This window comes from Harpia harpyja, chromosome 2 (assembly GCF_026419915.1).
Source record: "Harpia harpyja isolate bHarHar1 chromosome 2, bHarHar1 primary haplotype, whole genome shotgun sequence".
NCBI lineage: Eukaryota > Metazoa > Chordata > Aves > Accipitriformes > Accipitridae > Harpia > Harpia harpyja.
In genome coordinates, this window is record NC_068941.1 from 40,065,805 (window position 1) to 40,081,783 (window position 15,979).

General features: G+C 40.9%; 1 protein-coding gene across 1 annotated transcript in view; it reads right to left on the reverse strand.

Moving 5' to 3' along the window:
- GATB (glutamyl-tRNA amidotransferase subunit B) overlaps nucleotides 1-15,979 on the reverse strand; it is a 52,232-nt gene that overhangs the window by 4,388 nt on the left and 31,865 nt on the right. The window contains exons 6-11 of the mRNA XM_052777183.1: nucleotides 15,321-15,434; nucleotides 14,181-14,265; nucleotides 13,765-13,809; nucleotides 11,493-11,682; nucleotides 4,829-4,962; nucleotides 4,338-4,416 (exon numbers count right to left, since the gene is read on the reverse strand). Coding sequence (XP_052633143.1) covers nucleotides 4,338-4,416; nucleotides 4,829-4,962; nucleotides 11,493-11,682; nucleotides 13,765-13,809; nucleotides 14,181-14,265; nucleotides 15,321-15,434 — 647 coding nt within the window. The remainder of the gene's footprint in view (nucleotides 1-4,337; nucleotides 4,417-4,828; nucleotides 4,963-11,492; nucleotides 11,683-13,764; nucleotides 13,810-14,180; nucleotides 14,266-15,320; nucleotides 15,435-15,979) is intronic.

The window sequence follows — 15,979 nt, forward strand, 5'->3', positions numbered from 1 at the left end:
AACCATGCATTGACACAATTCCTGCAAGAGGTGATTTGTTTGCCAGCAGTACCCCAAAGCTTTTTATGGGATCTTATCACTCTGCTGGAGACCTTGAGAGAGGGTAATGACACGCAGCTTTATTGTGGCAGCTACATCTTGTTTTTTCCCTGTCAGAGGGTTAAAGGCAGATCACTATTAAAGTTACTGATAAGCAGCCAGAGTTACAACCACTATACGTAAAGCTTTCAGATATTTATATCTAAATAAATCAGTGCAGTATATGATGTCTTCTACAAGATCTTCCTTCTAATGCAGTACTTAAAAATCATCATGGCAGTGCTACCTGGAACACCCCTAGAAAGAAATACATCCAACAGAGATTCAACCTGTCTGCAGCTGCTTGCCTTTTTATTGTTGCACTCCATTGCTATCCCAGGCAGCCCCCTACTGCTCCTTCCCTGAGGGACCAGGCAGGAAGATTTTTTGTCCTCAAGGGCTCCCGGGGCACAGGGACAGTACATCACCCCTCAGAAGGAGGAGCACAGCTCATAACAAAACACCCTGGAAAGTCTGAAGCACTGCACAAATCAGGGGCTGGACAATGAATAAGCCGTGTCGCTCTCCTGGAAAAAGGCAGATGTGATTTTTAGGACTGGTATGTATTCAAGCAAGATGTCATGGGCTGCAGGAGGGGAAAATCTGCAACAAACAAAATCTACACAGCTGACCATGGCAGAGTTACCCAGGAGCAACTCATTCATCAGGCTGACTTAGACCAGTGGCAGGACAGCTTGGCAGTCAGAGATCCAGCTCTGATTCCCTGCTATTCCTATGCCAAATGTCTCCTGGCACCAAGAGAAGCTTGCCCATTAGAAACCTTGAAGGCACCAGATTTTCCCTGTGACATCTGCATCATGTGTACTTTTCAATTTGGTAACAAGCATCTATCTCCACTTAGCTAGTAGAGCAACAATGTTATCAAGGCCTTTGCTTGTTTACAGGTATGTAGGAAAGCAGAAAGAGATGTGGCCAAGACCTGTCAAAGATGCACTTTTAAAAACATGCTTCTCTACTTGGCAAGGAGTATGAATCTAAAGAAAGCAGTTTAAAAAATTATTTAAACTCATTTACACAAACTGCCTGCACCACAACAGGAGGATCAAATTATGAAGTCTCCAGAGCCAAAACGAGAATCTCGGGCCTCATTTCCATTACTGAAATCTCAGTAGTTTCTACTATTGATTCTTGGCTGAGCGTGATTAGATTTTAATGATGTTCTGTGGTCTCTACCTACACAGGCATAGCAGCAAACCATTGGTCAAGATGAATTAATCAGGACTTACACGTCTGGCTGCCACGGGCATCATATCAAACATTTTGCAACTGGTGAACGTGCCAGCTGACTGCTGTGCCTGAGAACGCTCCAAATGGAAACCCTATCTGCAGTGATTTGCTGCCAAGGGTGGGAGGAAAGCAGCAGGCAGTACCACTCGAGTCAGTCCGCTGGGCATCTCTCCTTTCCAGTGATGGAAGCCTCGATGTCTGGCAGTTGTCCCTCAGCCTCTGACAAAAGTGAGGGGCAGGCTGGGTCCAGTCCTCCAGATGGTATAGCCGTAATTGTCAAAGCAGATGGTTCTGTTTAGGTTTGTGTACTGTACTCATTTCCCTGCTATCTACTTTAAAGTAGAAATGCCAAGTGAGTCTGTTGAAGTTACTCCTATGTGGGTGACCTATGCAAGTGCAGAAGCAAACAAGACCTGGGGTCTGCTCTGCTCCATACCCTGCTACAGATCCCCGATGAACGTGCGACAAGGGTGCTCGCACGGAGTTGCTCCAGCACAGCTCTCAGCAGCAGGGGCAAGTTTCTGCTTCCCTGGCCCAGGAACCAGCCTCTTCCCACAATGGCGTAACTCAAAGGCAGGCCCCTTATGCCAGAGATATACTCGCTGCCAGCCCTGCAAACGAGAACCGAGGCTCCATCTTGGGCATACTCCCCATCAGACTGGTTTCAGCCCTGGGTGAGCAGCACCGGCACCTCCCACTGTGGGCTTCAACATGGTGCCTCTGGGGTGGGCCACAGCATGTGCCTGTGCAGGTCCCCTGATCCAGGACACGCTCACCCCACAGCCCTGCACACCGGCAGAGCTGTAAGCTGCTCCCCTTTGCACAGGCACGCCAATCTGAAACTGCTTCAGAGACCTCTGGAGTAGGATGCTGTATCTGATGGCAAGTTGGGCGTGAGCTCTGTTAATTACTTAAGTGGCAATTATGTAAGCACACAGTGCCCCTTCCTTGGCATATGCATCCTACCATACAATGTTCTGTGTCTATAATCAGTGCTCACGGCTTTTATCTGCCTGTGTTTTAGTGCCTTATACAGCAGAGACCGAACACAAAACCTCTTAAAAATTTTAAACTGTTAACAGCTTCCTGCAGCGAGCATGTATGTGTATGCATGTCTGCTTGCTCACCCCATTGAACCTTTCCATCCTTTCTCTTTGGATCTGTCTCTACCACTGCAGTTCCTTCTCCCCCACCCCAAGAGCTGCAATTCATCTGCTGTAGTGTATATATAGCCCTTTCTGCCCTCAGGCCATCCAGTATCTCTGCCTACTGCTGAGAATTGTTATAAACATTTGTTATTCTTCCGACATCCAGGCAACCAAAATACTTTTCTAAATGTGGCAAGGTTTCTGCAGTTTGATAGCATCACTCAGTGATGGCAAACAGTACTGTTATTTCTCTGTGTCCAATTTCAGAGCACCGAGGACAACATGCACATTACAAGGAGTTGGTAATTAAACAAGAAAAGCATCTCTGAAATTCTTGACGTTTCATAACCTGTCAGAAGTGCTGGCACACAAATATATCACAAGGCAAGAAACTCCCGTAGAAGAGCATTAGTACCCTGTCTCCACCTCCACAAGGAAGCCAAGAGTTAAGACTGGAGTTCTGAAGCTTCCCTTTCAAATGCAGACACCAAACTGATGGGTGAGCCATAAGCCCGCAGGCACGGAACTGCTGTGCATTCCAATGCTTTTCCTATTAATACTTTATCTCCTTTTTGAAGCTTTTACTTTTCCAATCCCAAATTTCCAAATGCACATGCCTTAAGACAGGCACTTAAATCCTTATTTATGATGCCTGTCATACGCAGCTGGCTATTCACAGAAGCAGACCGACAATACCAACTGAATTAAGAACCACGAGCATCTCCAAAAAGGAAAACAAACCAGGAAGTTTAAGTGTCTCCAAGCAGGGTAAAGAGCCACATTTGCAACAGTTATACCTGGTTTATAATCATGAAAAAAATGAACTGACTTCAATACTATTCCAAAGTTGGACTTGGATTAAATCAGTATGTGCTAGAAAAAGATGGAAACCTGCCCTGTGTATTTCAGTGTTAAAAGCTTGAAAGCAGACACTGCCAAGTTAAATATCTTCACTGGAAGTTAAACATCTTCATTAACACTTTCACTGATGAACACCTGAGAAGAAGCAGTCATCTAATGCCTCATCTAGAGGACAATAATTAATCTGAAAAGACAATGCATTCCACATAAATGAGCCAACAACAATTTAAGGTGAATGACAGATTATTCCCTATCACAAAAACCCTCCAAATTTTGTCTATAAACACAGCAGTCACCATACCCATCATAAGCAGTTCACAATTTTAGATACAAGTCATCAAGAGCTGATTTTTCAGATAAAAATCAAGCAAGATGATATTTAAAAAGAGGGAGAAACTAGCTTTACCATCAGTACTTGCTTGAGAGGTCCATGATAGCACTTGCTTAAAGAAGCAAGGATAAAAAGAACAGCCAGACCTCTCCACTTTTGACTCAGGGGTACAGCAAAGCAGAACCCTTTTGGTGACTACACTCAGGTGAATTATATCCTTTTCCACATGCTAATGCTTGGGAACATAGACCTTACTGTCCCTTAGTACCTAGTAACTGATACTCTCAGCTTAATTGCAAGCCATGGATTAGCTCCCACTGACCTTTCACTCAGGTCTGACTCAAACTGTGAAATTGAGATCTAGTGTCCAGTCTGTTCAGAAGCAGGATTTATTTAACTGACTTCAGTTCACATGGCTTAAATCTACTATTTGGCTTGTGCTCCCTTCTAACACTGAATATGCAGATATATCTATAAGATTATATACACACGAGGCATTTTCATCTATTATATGTATATAGTATAGATACATAATTTATCCTTCATCAACAGTCTAAATAATTTCCTTTTGAAGTAACCTATGTACTGGTACACACTGATTATGGAATTGCTACACGAATAGAGTAAGTGGCCACAGATTCAACATACAGTAAAATCAAAAAGGTACTTACCTGCTTTGCTGCTGTAGAAGAAATTTCTTTTTTTTCTAGAAGGTTCAGAAGGTCAGCCAGGAGAAAAGGACTGACTGGGCTATGGAAAAAGGGGGCAGAAATTACCTCAGAGAATAAGGTAAAGTAATATATCTAGGCTACTGTTGCTTGCCTAAAGATCACATGGTTTAGCATGACAAGCTAGTATTTTTCCTCATGATACACTATATTCAGCTATGGTATTGATAGCCTGACTATGCCTTACCATTGTCATATTCCAAAGAGGGAAGACTGATCACTATTCTTAACTACATGGTCCTCTTCTCTGTAAGGTATTTGGTTAACTTCATTCAGCAGGATAGCATCAAGGCCTACACAGTACTGCCTAGCGTAACAAACTTCACAGATAATAACTAAAGCAGAAGTGAGCAATGGAGTGACATGATACTATTCATGGTACATGAGAAAAGAATCACTTTTGTTTCACCATTGTAGTAACCAAGAAGCCTGACCTTTCCTTCACTGTAAGGGAATGTTGTTTCAAATAACTGAGCAGGTCATTTAGAATCCAGCCGATCACTTTCTTTGGCTTCATTTGGGTCTGTTTTACCACATTCTCAAAGAATTCTGTTAATCCATCTTCATTCTGCTCAAGAAAAGTAAATGCATCAAAAAGATACCAGAGTGGAAACATGATTAATTATACAATTACATTTGGAGTATAAATACTCAATCCTAAAGTAAACTTGGTTTTGTGAATTCATTGCAAAGTCACAAGACTTTGGAGTCATTTTAACATAACAGCAAACAAACTATGTTATGTCTAGAATAGGTACATAGAGCTTATCTGCCAGCCTGTTTCAATGGAACTTTCAATAAACGAGCAATCTTCTTTCTCTTAAGTCCTCCCTAAAATCAGCATTTGGGGAGAAGCTTTCTCATCTTCTCATGTGTTTTAAGTACAGATAATGCTAGAAAATATAATGCTGCCATCTAACAGGCTGTCATGCTATCTTTTACCAAGAAGAGAGTTCTCCTGAAACTGTCTACAGGTATTTCACTCTTGATCTTGGAGTCACTTCTATTTATTTTGGATTGAAGGAATAAGTTTAGCTTGCATTCACCCTTCAATGATTTGGAACGGTCATACAGTAAGAAGCAGGATTTTATTTTTCTAGTTTTTTCAGAGAAGCTATGTAAGCTTTTCCACAGCACCCTAAATGCTCAGAAGGTATGACAGTAGGGGATTCAATTTATAGCCGAAGTGAAATCTGAGATTGTTTTTAGAAGAACAGATAACTGCACAGTCTGTTGAATGCTGTGCTGTTTGTCATCAAGGCATTGATGGATCTTTAACTGTAGCACAGAACTCATTAGGTCTACTGAAGGCTGAAGGGATACAAGTGGCAGCTCCAAACTTTTCAAGGAGGAATCCAAATCCAGTATGCCATTGGACTACTGCAGTGTGCAGCGTAAACGCACAGGAGGACAACCCAGGTCTCAGAAGTTGAGAGGCCGCAGTTTAGAGACAGCCAAGGAGCTATTCTAAGTATACTGCCACCACAACAAAAACATTTCTCAAGCACATACTGACTGCAGCCAGATCTCGGAACAGTTCCAAGCAAAAAGAGTGCAGGTACACACTAAACCAAAGCCTGACTTTTCCACTCAAACACATCCCATCAAAAGAGTCTCATTTGCCCTTGTTTTTGAAGGCAATTTATCACCATAGCAATACAGAATTTTAGACTTTCCTCCTCAAAACTTTCACAACACAAACTTCCAACAGCTCTAGATACCACATTTTTCATTGGTAATGATGTATGGCTTTTCAGAAGACTGCAGACTACTGCTCTCTGTTCCGTGAAACAGAACAAAATGTACTTAGATTAATGGTTCAGGTGCTGCAAAACCGGTCTGACAAAAATCAGACCCATCCTCTTTGCCTTGAGACAGTGAGCAAAGAAACCAAGTTCTCAGCCTAGGAAAGCCACTGACGTCTTTTGTCAACCAAGGTAAACCCAGTTTACAACTCCCCCTAGTTAGCCCATACACACAGACATAATTCCCTTCATTTCCAGTGTCTTATAAATTTAACTAGCAGTTACTTTGTAATCAAATTATGTAAAATCTAAGGCTAAACAGACTAGAGGAACAAATCTGGCGTAAAAAAAAAAAGTGAAGGAATGACATGATTACCAAAGTACAGTAAACTTGATTAAAAACTGCGTGTGTATTAAGTGGAATTACTAAAATGATGCATTACTAAATACTGTACTCTTTCTAATTCACCTCAGGATTCAATAGCACAACCAAACACTGATTATTTAAACAGCAGGCTCTCTTCCACAAAAACACCTGTTCAATTTAGGTAGGAAGAAGTGAGCACATATAAATGCTCGTTTGTTTACACATGCTGCAGAAGATTTTACACGCCAGGCAGAGTAGGTCTAGCTACAACATTATGCACATGAAAACAATGTCTGCGGATGCCACATGTCTGAATGCAGGCCACACAACTCAGACACAGCATGTCCAACACTTTCATCATGTATAGGCTAGAAAGCATATCTCTAGAAGTGAGCACATTCAGATTTCTGGATACCAACAGCCTGGCTGGCGCTACAGCTCTGACCCTGCTGCCAGACCTTTGAAAATCAAGGACAAACATACCTAGCCTTCACATTTTATTCAGATGATTTCCAAGGCAGCAAGAACAGAAAAGCCCAGGAATGCTCAGACAGACAGACAGGCTTACATATGCTACCAGGTACCGAACCCCATACTCACTACTTGTGCACATAAAACCATACATATTCCCCAAAATTCCCTTGCATTTTGTTGTAGGTTTTTTAAAGTGACTGTCATTTTCTGTAGCCAAAGAGTAGGAAAACCCAGCAATGCTAGACTGACATGAATAAGGCAGAATGTCAAAACATGAAAATGACTAACAGAAATGAAATATTTTCCTTAATTTCTTGCCATATTAGAAAAATGTAGGCATAACTTGATTAGCTTCAATTTCTAGATACTATACTACTTGAACTTTGATTTTTTTACTTTAATTTGTTCTGCATTTTGGTCAACTTTCTTCATGCCAAATTCACTCCAACTACGCCCCCCCCCCCCCCCACCTGTCCCTTGTGATAGATCTGAGCTGAAAACCACCACATGCTCTAACATGCTGGTGTACAGTAATGCTAACTGACTGTTCTCACTTAATTGTGAATAATGTATTTTAATATTCATAGAAGGAAAACCAGAAATCTGGAATTGCAGCACCATGTTTGTGATCCAGGCCCACTTGGTGCTCCTGTTACACACCAAATATGCTGTAACTTACTCACTAGAGTCTCACTGGCATGAAATCTGACACACCAATATTTCAACCAGATGCAAATTTCTTAAATATGGTTTAAAACTATCATTTAATAGTACTGAGATGTCTAAAAAACTAGTGGTGGAGTGATTTCAGATGCTTTTTAAAGAAGTTTAAAACAACACATTATTTTACAGAATACCATGGGTACAATATTTAGGGACATTGGGTCTGTAATGCAAACTTATGCTTTTAAAGACCAATAATGTTTCCTGAAGAAGAAAACTACATCAATGTTCACAAATAAAATTTCATTTTCTGCTTTCTTATTCCCATTTTCACCATCACAGTTCCCACAATAACCAACTGTGAGGTAACAACTGCTGCAAAAATGTGCAAGACTGTCAGGGGAAAAAAAACCCCAGCAAATCTAGCCTATTAAAGCAGACAAGCAGAGCAGTCAAAGAAAGTTCAAACTTTTTCCTACAGCTTCTTATAAAATGATTTAAGTTCTAAAAATAAGCATAAATTCACCTGCACACCAACGTGTATGAGGACGGCGTGTCATAAACTCAATGGTCAAACCCAACTTGTACAGCATCCCACTTTTGACTGTTTGAAGGATTCACCAATGTAATTGTTCCACCAAAGCAATAAGCCAAAGCCCAAGTGGAATGGCCTGACTAAGCAGAGGAACAGTAAATGCACAGGAAGACTTGGAATTCTGATGAGAAAGGAAGTGATCACACTGGTTTTTTTCTAATGCTGTACTATGACAACTGATCTATTTTTTGGTTGGACCTCCCCAGACTTCAGCATACTTTTTGAAAACAAACCGTCACATTAAGGTCTATGCCAAAACATCTTACTTTTTTGACTCAATAGGAAGCAAGACCAAAATATTATAATACCATAACCGCAAAGTTGTCAAAGATCCTTCTTGACTGAAGTATTTGCAGCCTACCAGTTTACACAACGAAGTAGAAATTGCATGCAGAAATTGAGTACCCAAATACTATGGAGTCTACATGGCTCAAAGAATTGTATCTTTACGAGTGAGAATGGTTCTGCATGAAGACAATCAGAAACTTCTTTGCAATTTATACAAAACTGTCAAAAATGCAGCAGTTTACACTTAAGAAATTTCAGATATAAAGATATTAATAGGTAATGCTCTCCTTCCATTTCACTACATCTTGTAATAAGGCAAAGCAGGAGTCTCATTCTCAATACTGCAGTACATACAGGCAGCAGCTATTGTATATGAGAATAAAGCTCATGAAGCAAGCTTGGAAACTAACTTGCATGCTGAAGTACGGTATTGTCTTATTATAACTTTGGCGCATAATGTTTTCTCTAACAAGTTGGCGCAGAACAGGGATTTTGCATTTCAGAGTCATCCCTCTACCACTGCCATTTATTTAATGAGCACTCCTGGGTGCTCTAACTTGAAAGAATGCTCATTAGATTTGTGCATCTGGCCCTATCAGCAATCTTCTGCAACTTCTGATGTAAGCTTAACACGGCAACGGACATACCGTTTTCAGATGAATTAAGGTTAACTAGTCTCCCAGTGAACAGGCAAGCAACTTTTATGGAGAGTATACATGCTGACATTCTAATGCACAATAAAAGAAGACCAGCAATGAAGAACACATTCACTTCATGCATTCAAATGGATGCATTATCTTATTACAAGCTGAATCCCAAATTTCAGCTTGGAGCTCATTAATTGTCTTACATGCTGCAAAAAAAGTTAAAAGGGAAAAAGCAAAGGCAATAGTGGATTTCAGAGAACAGGTGGAAAGGAACAGCATGATGAGGCAAATATATGCAGCTAGTTGATAGAGGCAACAGAAACCACACAGCAGAAGCCCTCAATACTAGCAAAATTGAAATGCAGAAGAAGTGGGTCGATGCCAAGTGAAAGGAGTGGGTGTACCGGGTCTGGCTGGGATGGAGTTTATTTTCTTAAGAGCGGCCTGTAGGGTGCTGTGTTTTGGACTTGTGACTAAAGCAGTGCTGACAACACACCGGTGTTTTGGCTATTGCTGAGAGCAGTACTTTCTCTTTTTCCCACTCTGCCCCCCACAGCGAGCAGGCTGAGGGTGGGCACGAAGCTGGGCAGGGACACAACCTGGACAGCTAACCCAAACTGACCAAGGAGATATTCCATGCCATATAACGCCCTGCTCAACAAGGAAAACTGAAGGAAGGGCATTCTGGGGGAGGTAGTCTTTGTCATTGGTTGGAGACTGGTTGGGCATCAGTCTCCTTGTGGAAGGTGGTGAGTGATTGCATTTGCATCACTTCTGGGTTCTTCCCTTCCTTTTTCCTTCACTTATTTAAGTGTCTCAAACCATGAGTTTTCTTGCTTTTGTGCTTCTTATTCTCTTCCCTGTCACACTGGTGGGGAGGAATGAACAAGGAGCTGTGGTGCTTAGCAGCAGGCCAGGGTCAACTCACCAGAGGGGAGGAAGAAGTAAAAAAAGTCAGAAAAAAGGGGTCAGGACCTATCTACCCTTCTGAGCTCTGTTTATTTCAATATGCGAGAAACATGTTGATGTGAAAAAATGCATGCATGGACAGGAATACTGACTGTGAAATCACATTTTGCAGTTATACAATGAAATAGAAAGGTAAGAACTACTGACACCTCTCAATGCTATCACTGCAGCCTCATGACTTTGATGAGACTTATGACTCACCTGCCCACCAAACAGTAAAAGATCTGCAACTCACTAAAATGGCACAGCACCACAAAAGCAGTTTTCCTAACAGCTTTCTTCAGAGGAAAGAACCTTTTTAATTTTTTTCCATAGAACCAGCTTCTGTACAAGTGTATTAAACTACAGACGCACAAAGGAGGGATATTAGCTAGTTAAGTTAGGTGCACTGCTCTCCCTCCATTTATAGTCAAAGGAAAGAAACTCCTCCAGAGGACAATTTAAAGTACTTATGGTTCCGCTCTGAATCTTACTCTAAAGAAGTCCTTTTCCTTCTGTCTCCACTAATTACAGAGGTAACCAAAGCAGGACACTGTCCTAGCTTAGCTGACTACATGAAATGTCTAATCTTGGGTGGGTATACTACTCCCCACACAGAGTTATCATTGCCAAACAGAGATAATGCAGTTTGTATTTAAGAAGCTCAAACTCCTTTAGAATAATTTTGGAAGTTAAGAGATTTTTCTGTCACTTCCTTGCCTATATCCATATCTTGATGAAATCTCATGCTGTGACACAGTCTTTTCTTTCTCATCCCCTCTTCTGAACCTATCCCTGGTAAATTGCATTGTGAGGTCAAAGTTGACGCTGTACAACCATTTTGTGTATTTACCTGAGAATAAGTCTTTTTTTTTTTTTTTTTCCAAAATAGTGTGGAAGCCAGATCAACGGGCAAGTGAAGCTGAAAGATTTAAACTTTGGGTTTTGCTTCTGCAGTCAGGAAAACATATCTCTTAATTTGTTAAATACTGACAATGTGCCCAGCCTTGTACCAGACCCAAAGACAAGAAGAGCAGGCACTTGCAGACAAGGGTTTGTCAGCAGGAAGTTGTACATTTGTTGCAATCAGTCACAGGTGCATGCATGTGTAGACAGAGAAGATCAATATTAAATAATAGTTATTTGACTGCACCTTGCATAAGAAACTTCTATGCACACTGTGTATGGTTTCTTTTCCCCACCATTCTATGTATATGGCTCCAAGGTACAAAGTATGCACTGGACATATTTCCAACTAAAAAACATCCATGAGAACTGCCAGCTGGTTAATATGACATTTGTAAATCTTTTCAAAAAACATGCAACTTTGAAGCTGCTAGACTTATTTTTGCACTTGATCAATAGACCTACCAATAAGGTGAAGCTGTGTTCAGGAAGAATCCCATACTGTTCAACAAGCTTTGCTCTCTTCACACTGGGGAGGTCAGGCAGTCTCTCATGAATCCAGTCAATATTTACCACTTGCTGATGGTTCATATTAGCTGGCAAAGATTTCGCATCATACAGAATCAATGGAGGAAGGTTTGGCTCTGGCATAAACCTAGTAAAAATGAAAAAAAAAAACCAACCAAAAAAAACCCCCCAAAACAAACCCCAAAACCTTTATAATTATTTTCACTCAGAAGCTAAACAAAAAGGAATAAAATTTATATCACAAGTTTATACTTACATGGAAGTTGTACTACTGTTTCAAATGAACAAAATATTAAAAACTCATGCCTTGGCTGTATCATCATTAAGCAGTAAGAGATCAACCCCTGAAAAGCTGCAAAGCCTCTATTTTCTTTCTTTGAGTATTGTCCAAGAGTCGATGATAGAAAAGGGGTGATTAACACTTCTACACCCAAAATAATAATTAGAAAAACCAATAAAACCAATAAGAATAGATATGGAAACAACTCACTCCTTTTGGTATCAAGCATGAATTGTGGATCCAGACAAAAATGGGATTGGACTGGCAGGGAAAACCCCAGATTGACAGCCAACTGCCAGGAGCGATCTGGGCAGGTTGTAACCTTTTCCAGACTAACTTCAAAAATCTTGATGAAATCTCATGCTGTGCTAAAAGCAAAGTTACTGTGCTCAGCAGGGTGCCATCACAGAACAAAAGCCTCCCTTAAAGAGAAGGCCAATTGAAACCACTGGAATAACTGCGATTGAAGCAGAACCTTACTCTTACATGATCAAATGAGGGGTTCAAAAATATCAGAATAAAGGACATTGGGCACCCTCTACATTTACTATAATAATCTCTATTTCAAATCTGCCTAAACATAGATTTTAAGTTTAATGTATGAAGTGCAGCAGTAAGTTACAAAAAAACTGAAAACCAAAGTTTAATACTGATCATAATCTTAGTAATAATCTTTCTGGTCTTTATTTGAAATATCTCAGACTCACCAGTTTTGCCTACATTTTCATGAATTTTCTTTTGCTTTTTTCGAATTAGTCTTGTTAAATAAGCCTCATGCCAGGCCCCACCAAAATAAGGAATTCACAAAATGATCACTGACTTTTCTGCTGCATTTCTACAAACAGTAATTTAAAAAGCAGATTCAAATTTAAAGTTTGTGGGATGTTTTCAAAATCCTTGCTCTGCTCTAGTAAGATCAGTGGTAGAATACATGTAGATCTAACAGGAACACAGATATGGCAAAGCTAAGGGGCTCTGAAAGTTCGTCTGCAGAACTACAATTCTCCAGCTGGGAAGTGAACTCTGGGAGTAACAGGAAGACTGTCTCTGGGATGCAAAGCTAGGTAACTACTGGGAGGACCAGCGCTAAGATGGCCCTAACCAGGGGAGGAGGCAGGCACGCACAGAACAGGAAAACGGGTGCCCAGAGCAATCAGCAATCACTGAGCTGCATCACTCTTCCCCATCTCATCCAGACACCACTGTGATTACCTCCTGTCCTAAGGCGCTGAGCAGCTGTGCTGCTGCTTTGCAGCTTTGCCCCAGCACTTGTTCCCAGCAGCATTTCTTCCTAACAGGACTCATGGCTTGTCCCCTCACCCTCTGTCTAAATCCTTCTTGGGTGGCTGTTTATGGTTTGATGGCTGTCATCTCACACAGGTAGAAGGCAAGAATTACTTAGCAAGGTAACACCTTCATTAGGTCTACAAAGATCTTAAGGTAGATACCTGCCTATGAATGCTGACACCTTTCAGTAGTAGTTAGGATTTTCAGACAGTGATTGTAATCTATGATCACAGAATTTAAGCATGGAGAGGCTTTGTCTGCTATCTGAAAATCATTTCTTATTTTCTTAAACTGGGAGCAATGCTTAACTCAGAATATTCTTACGTTTCATGTCTGGCATTCTTAATAACGCAGGTGTAGTGGCCACAAAGTAAACCTTCAACTTACCCACTTTGAGCTAAGGTACTCCAGCTTAGTTTTGGGGAAAAGTCTATGGGTTTTAGCAGAGATGAGACACAGCTGTAGATCTGAACTGCTCAGACTAGCACTGATTTTGATAGGTCTCTTCCCCTTCCAGTTGAAGGTAAACTTCCAATACATACTCACTATGCTGACAAACTTTATATGCTCATTACCCTGACTACACTTAAGAAATGAAATACATTCTCAGTTCTTTAAATGTTAACTTTATTAAAAAATTACCGATAATCCTGTTTTCCTTCTTTATCTCTCATTGGTACAGTGCACCTAAAATAAAAACAAAACAAGTAAGATGTGGTAAGTGGTACCCCACAGAATTAGTTTTCTGGTAAAAACACAAAACAAAAACTTTGCCTCATGAAAATCAGGAGAGCTTCTTAAGGCCACTTCAAAGAATGTATATATGTAAGAGGGCAGTCATTTTCACACAGACACTGCTTGATGTAGCACACAATCTGTTGTGAAAAAGCCTCGACTTTAGTAATAAATTACTATCTGTGAGGAGACTATGCTTGTGAACATTAGCTTTAGAAGACAGAAGTTCAGCAATACTACATTACCTCTCCTGATCATGTCACTAGGTATCCCTGGCACACCAAAGCTGCTATTCCTGATGTTCCTCCAAAATAAAAACTCACCCAAGCTTGGAATCAAAGGCTCTTGTTTCATTCAGAATTGTTCCTCCATTTTCAAGTTCTTCAATTTGCCTCTGTATTTCATAATCTGACAGAAACAAAAGAAAAAAGAATAAGCTTGTTATACTGCACTATTAGCTTTTGTATACTCCACTATTTCATTTTTCAATGCTATGCAGTAACGGAATAGTTTGTTGTTTGAACCTTAATGAAATAAACAACAGTAGTTACAGGCAGAATTATCAGTCACTGTCCCTCTCTCCAGCACTGTTTTTTTTCTTTGCATGTTTTCCTCATCTTCTTTTATTCCCTTTAAATAAAAAACATTTTCTCCCAGACACTGCAGCCAAGCCGTACATTCCTAGTGACCTTCCTATCACCCAGCTGAGTTTTCTTTTGGAGATGTAATAATCATCCTTTCTTGCTTGTACCTGAGCTGCATCTGAACTTCATCCACACCACCTACCGTACTCAGCAGAAAGCAATCATCTACACTGAAGGACACAGCTACTGCTAACATATTTCAGCAGTAAACATGCTCGGCATTGAATCATCTGCTTTACTCTTCTTGCAAGCAGAGGGTTACCTCTGCAAGAAAACTGCAGAGTAACACGGCTGCTGTCCCCACTGTACCCCACACAAAGACTTATTCTGTCAGGGAGCGGCAAGAGCAGGGCTGCTCCACGAGGGGTGACAAGCCAGGAGCTGAGGGTGACCACAGCATGCTGGTGGTCTGAACAGCATGGGCAGAGGCATGTGCTATTAACAGGGTCCACTGACAGTCTCAGTCAAGGTGAGGGGATGAGTTGGGTCCAGGATCCATCCAGGGAGTTCAGTCAGAAGCAGCAGGAGGTAAGTCCAGAGACAGGACTGGGAACAAGACTACAGAACAGGTCCAAGGTCCAACAGGAGACAGGACTGAAAACTGGCACACCTGTGATGTAGCTCAGGCAAAGTCTGAAGGCCCCAGCCTGAGCTTAAATGGGACTTCTGGACCCATGGGCAAGGTGCATGGATGGGACACCCAGATGAAGCTAGTCAGGGCACTTAGGGCCAATTACTACACTCAGAAGCCTGACATATTTCATGTCAGACCACAAAAAATATCTACAATGCTCCTATAATGAAGCAACCATCATTTACCTACTGCTTTTGCCAGGAATCGTATGCTATTGATATTCTTCACTTCAGTCCTCACTCCATAAGGCTCTCCAGGGTGATGCACAGAAACATTGGCATCCACTCTCAGCTGACCCTCTGTAAAAGGAAACTTCATCAACAGAATAGTCTACCCTGTAAACTAGAGTAAAAATGTTGTCATGCATTAATAAACTGCATGTTATGTGCAGAGCATTAATAGCAGACTTCCATATGTTCAGAAAGGAGTAACAACCATGTCATCATAGTGTTCTGCTTGTGATTCCATCTCAAGACTCTGCCTCCAATCATTCAAAATTTTCTGAGAATACTACTCTTGAAAAAAAATTACTGCTCATAATTCCTCTCAGAGAAAACTGCATGGTGCAGTGCAGCACAGATCCTCTAAGCCATATAGTGATTCTGATTCACAGCTCTTCAATAAAGGGCAGAATTAGACAAGCAATTTAAAGTGGTGGACTGTGAGCTTCCATTCCTCTAAAAACAGCATAAAAATACCTTTTGGAATTACAATTTGATGGACATATACTACCCTAGCATAGAACACAAGAACTTACAGTTATGTTGAACAGATTTACTAAGGTGTTCTTGGAAATTTACAGTTCAAGGACAAAATGTGAATAGTAGTGGATTTTTTTGTAATT